The 5280-nt window shown below is 45.7% G+C and overlaps 1 protein-coding gene across 1 annotated transcript in view; it reads left to right on the top strand.

Moving 5' to 3' along the window:
* Positions 1 to 2824: 2824 nt before the first annotated feature.
* The window catches only part of LOC123067817 (uncharacterized), a 5181-nt gene continuing 2725 nt past the window's right edge, over positions 2825 to 5280 (top strand). Inside the window, exons 1-3 of the mRNA XM_044490441.1 lie at positions 2825 to 2836; positions 2924 to 3333; positions 4704 to 4816. Of these exons, the coding sequence (XP_044346376.1) occupies positions 2825 to 2836; positions 2924 to 3333; positions 4704 to 4816 (535 nt within the window). The remainder of the gene's footprint in view (positions 2837 to 2923; positions 3334 to 4703; positions 4817 to 5280) is intronic.

Here is a 5280-nt window from a genome sequence, read left to right as displayed (position 1 = left end):
GTTCATATGTTGCTATATGTTTTTTTATTAGTTTATTTTTTTGTTCATATGTGATGTATATGTGTATTTGGCTATAATGTATATGTGTATGTGATGTATGTGGCTAGAATGTGATGTATGTGTATGTGATGTATGTTTTTGTTCAATGTATGTGTATATATATGTTAAAAATGTTTTTTTGTTCATAGAAAGTTTTTTGTTCATATATAGAAAGTTACAATTTTAGAAAAGTTTTATATATGCAAAAGTTACAATTTTAGAAAAAGAAGGATAGGAAAGAAGAAAATAAGAAGAGGAAAGAAAGAAGAAGAGGAGAGGAAAAGAAGAGGAGAAATAAATAAGAAGAAGAAAAAAGAAGAAAAAGAAGAGGAGAAGAAGAAAGGAATAGAGGAGAAGAAGAAAAAATAGAAAAAAAATCAATTTTTTCTTCTTGTCCTCTACTCCTTTCTTCTTCTCCTCTTTTTTTCTTCTTTTTTTTCTTCTTCTTCTTCCTTCTTCCTCTTTTCTTTCTTTTCCTTAATTATTTTCCTTTCTCGAGGGAGAAGAAGAAAAAGAAGAGGAGACGAAGAAAGAAAGGAATAGAGGAGAAATAAATAAGAAGAACAAAAAAGAAGAAAAGGAAGAGGAGAAGAAGAAAGGAATAGAGGAGAAGAAGAAAAAATACAAATTTTCTATTGTTTCTTTTTCTCCTCTTTTTTTTTCTTCTTTTTTTTCTTCGATCTTCTCCTCTATTCCTTTCTTCTTCTTCTCTTTTTATTTCTTCTTTGTTTTCTTATGTTTTATCTGGTCTGTCGCCGTCAGGCTGCTCGCCTTCGCCCTCGCCGCCCCCTCGAGATAACTTCGGCATGAGGGGCGGTCGATATATATACCCCCTCTCGACCGTGATAACCTATACAATGGCAGCACCCCCCTCGGCCCTCTCGCTCGACCAAAACTCTCGAGGCCACCCAAATTTACCAAGTTAAAAGAGCGTTGTCGTCGAGGCCACGCCAAACCCTTGAAGCGTTGTGTCGAGGCGACCCCAAACCCTAGAGAAGCAGCGTCGAGGCCACTAACATGATTCCTTATTGTGATTAGCTAGCTAGTTCTACGTTTGCCACTAATATATATATATATCCATCTGTACCATGTTTGAATAATAATTGACATGTTGTAAATATTTGCAGAAACTATGGAGCACTACCGAGACGAAGCAACAGAAGCGATGTTGGGGGAGATGATCGCAGAAGGAACTGATGTCGTTGCGACATTTTTCACCGACGTCGTTGGTGAAGGACTGGGTGAAGAAGAGGGCTATGTTCATGATGGCTCCGGCCCATTAATGCCGATACAAGAAGAGGGCTATGTTCATGATGGTTGTGCTGACTGCTCCGGTGACCGTGCTGACTGCTCCGATGAACGAACCGAGTCCGGCCAGGTATATATATATATATATTAGTTAAGCCCGTGTTGACTAGTTAATTGATGTAGTCATTGTTTTGGTATATGTACACATATTAATTAACTCTCGTCTTTCTTCCTTTTTCTAGCCCTCCGGATCGAGCACAACTTCGGTAAGGAGACGAGGCCCGAAGAAAAATTTGAGCTCGGATGAAAGGTTTGAGATCAGAGAAATCGCGCCCGACGGCGAACCGATTGAACCCATCCGGACAAAGAACGCATTTTCTGCTTAGTGCGGGGTTCTTGTTAGGGACAAGATCCCGATCAGTATCCAGCAATGGTATAAGCCTAAGGAGGAAGACCCTGAGGTGTCTTATGTCAATGATATGCAGAAAGAAGATCTTTGGACTCAGCTGAAGGCAAATTTCACCCTACCGCCAGAGGAGGATCCGGAGAAGCCAGTTAAAGAGCAATTAATCAAGTCTTGTGCTCTTAAGAAAATGGCAACCCTATTCAGGAGGTGGAGGAAAGAGCTGAACAAGTTTGTCGACAATAAAAAGACACCAGAATTCATCGGCAAATATGAGAAGATCAAAGATCACTGGCCCGCATTTGTGGCCCACAAGACATCGGAAAAGAGTAAGAAGATGTCGGCGACAAACAAGCAAAATGTTGCGAAGAAGAAGCTTCACCATCGCACGGTGTCAGGTGGCTACCTCAAAGCCTGGCCTAATTGGTCCAAGGCAGAGAATGATCTGCTTGAAAAAGGGATCGAACCAGAGACAATGAGATGGCCAGACCGTTGCCGGACTTGGTTCTTCGGGGCTGGCGGAACCTTGGACCCTCTATCAGGGAGGTGCTGTTGGACGGACGAGCAACTGGAAATACCAGTGAAGAACCTTCGACACTATATCAATGCAGCGCAGCAAGGGACATTCCTACCAGACAGGGAGAAGGACGAGCTCACAATGGCCCTCGGGAATCCTGAGCACCCTGGACGGACACGAGGCACGCCAGGCTCCATTCCGTGGAAGGTTGGTTTTCCGGACGCAGGGGGTTACAAAACCCACGAGAGGAGGAAGAAACTGGAGCAGGGCCAACTGCAAGCGCTGCACGAAAGGGTAATGGTGCTAGAGGAACGAGAAGAAGAACGAGAAGCAGCAGATCGCAGCAAACGACCCGCCGAAGCTTCCCCCGAAGCTACCCCGCCATCTCAGCGGAGAAGCAGCGTGGCTTCCATGGAGTTGCTTCAGCCGGAGCATGTCTTGACCTTGGACGAAAGGAGGAGGGAGGACGAGACCCACCTAGGCCAGGCACGCGGTCGCCGCCCCGCTATACATGGCTGCCGGGGGAGGGGGAGGTGACGGTCGGCTTGCGAGGGAGGTCGTGGTGGCCGACTCCTCTCAAACCTCGACGACGGCAGTGGCTACACTGGAAGTTCGAGATGATGGATAGAGTAAATTGTAAAAAACAATCATAATTGGGGACCCTAATTCAGAAACCTAAACGCTGACTGACGCGCGCGCTATCCGGAACGCTGGAGCGTCCGCGCGACGACCGTCCATCAGAAACAAAGACACGACACGTGGAGGAGAGAATCAGACCAAAGTGCGGTGCGTTTTGTCGTTTCGTAATTTTGGCCGAAACGAGCTCCTCCAGTTCTTCCCCATCTCCCATTCCCCTCCCTCACGCTTTCCACACGGGGCGACAGAATCTAGCAATCCCTAGCCGCCGGAATTCGACGGTCGTAGCCGGCGAGAGTCCACCGCCGACAGGAAGAGCCTCTCCGGTTGGAACGACCACCCACATCGGGGGTGAGGGGAACCGCGCTGGCGTCGACCGACGGGAGAGACGCGGCGCGGCGGGCGCGGCGGGGAGAAGAGAGGAAGGGGGCGCGCGTGGGCGGCTGGCCGACGGGAACCAACGTGTCTCTGCCACATCTACGAACTGCAGGTCAGTTTTCCGGCGGCTATTCCTCCACTTTTTTCTCATCATCTCCGGGGGAAGAGGGGTAGGGGAGCAAATTGGAGACTAAAATCGCGAGCGGGGAGGTGAAATCGTAGTCCTCGTCGGTGATTCAAACCAAAATCGCGTCAGAGTTGTTGCCTACAGCAAACCCTCATCTCTGTTTGCCTGCATATGTGTGTTGGTTGCCTAATTACGTTGCCTACAGCAAACCTCATCTCTGTTGCCTGCATATTTGTCCTGTAGGCAAATATACGTTGTCCATTTTATTGTTTGTAGGCAACTCAAGTACTCAACCTGTATATATGTAGGCAAACTCACACACTAGTTAACCTGGACGAGGGTTTCCGTAGGCAACATCTATGTTTATTCTGTAGGCAAATATATGCTGACCATTTTTCTGTGTTTTGTAGGCAAGCTTAAGTACTGTAATCTGGATTGTTTCTTGGTCCTTTTTGTAGAAGGCCAATTTCTGTCAGGTTACTTGGTCCTTTTTTTGTGTTTCCACATGGGGGGAATGTGATCAGTTTGTGTTCATTACAACACAAACACTGTAATTCATCTGCTCACAGAAAAATTAATAATCAAAATCAAATTACAATAGGGTCCCAGGTTTGACCCCATGATACATGCTAACCTGGGATTATTCCTCTTCTGAACAAACCATCATGCAACATTTTCCAATCCTATTTTATGTTTACAGCAACCACACATTTTGCTTGTAGATATGAAATGTTCTGTCATTTCCTCGCCTTTTTGCTCCAGATGATTACAATGCTGTTCACACTGTAGTTGAGTGGCATGCCCGCTGTAGAACTCTGAACATGTTTACTGATAACCTCTAACAATCAGTTAATTTATGCCCTGTTTTCCTTTTGATGATTCTCTAGCAATCATGTGCTGTTCAAGACCTGGAAACGAATAGTTTGAGTGGGAAACGAACATGGATTTCTAGTAATCATGTTTTTGCAATCAGGGGATATGCTTTTTCTATTTGAGTGGGAAATGAATAGTTTTCAGCAGGGAGCTTAAATGTCCACTTTAAACATTTTTTTTGGATACGCAACACTGTAACTAAAAATGTCGGCACTTACCCTTTTTTTATTCTTTCTTTTTCTTTCACCATGTGAATTCATACTTACTTCCAGAACAACAGTTTCATCAGGAGTGACATAGACAAACATTTTGAGAACAAGACACAGGCTAAGCCGATGCGAATCAGTAAGATCAAAACGAATATTTTTTTTCAGACATGGCCTTTTTTTCTGCATGGGGGCCTGATCTGTTCTCCCTCTTTTTTGTTCCCATCTCACCAACTCTTTTCACATGCATGACCAGATTTCGTTCCCGACACTCAGGTTCTTGACAAGGAGAATCCAAAGGAGTCGGGCCACTAAAGATAAGGTATTCCTGGCAACTGCAAATAAAATTATGGAGGGGATTAAATCAAATGCCCAAAGCAGGACAACAGGCAAGTATATCCTAGCCTGTATATATTTTTTCTTTTTCACATCCTAAAATGTCTTCTTATTTTCCTGTTAGTAAGGAAGCAAGATCATGTTTTAGGCACACATACACAACTAGTAAGACTAACAGCAACATAAGTCAATATCATCACCATGTCGCGTAACACATCGCCCCAGTCGCCCACACAACCACACTTCCCCTTGAATATCACCCTAGCCTGGCCATACCAAACTCACCCACCCCCGGCGTGCTAGGTCGCCTAACCCGTCAGAGCTACTCACCCACACGCACCCAACACCTCTCGGAAATCACCTAAGCCCGGCAATACCACCTCGTGCCACCCTCAACATGCGGTCCCTTAACCGTCGAGCTAGTCGCCGACACGAGACCCCCACACCCCTCGGAAATCGACCTGAGCCGGCAATACCAACTCGCCTACCCCCGGCGTGCTAGGTCGCATAACCCGTC

Source organism: Triticum aestivum, chromosome 3B, assembly GCF_018294505.1.
Source record: "Triticum aestivum cultivar Chinese Spring chromosome 3B, IWGSC CS RefSeq v2.1, whole genome shotgun sequence".
NCBI lineage: Eukaryota > Viridiplantae > Streptophyta > Magnoliopsida > Poales > Poaceae > Triticum > Triticum aestivum.
This window is presented reverse-complemented; position numbering and strand designations above follow the sequence as displayed.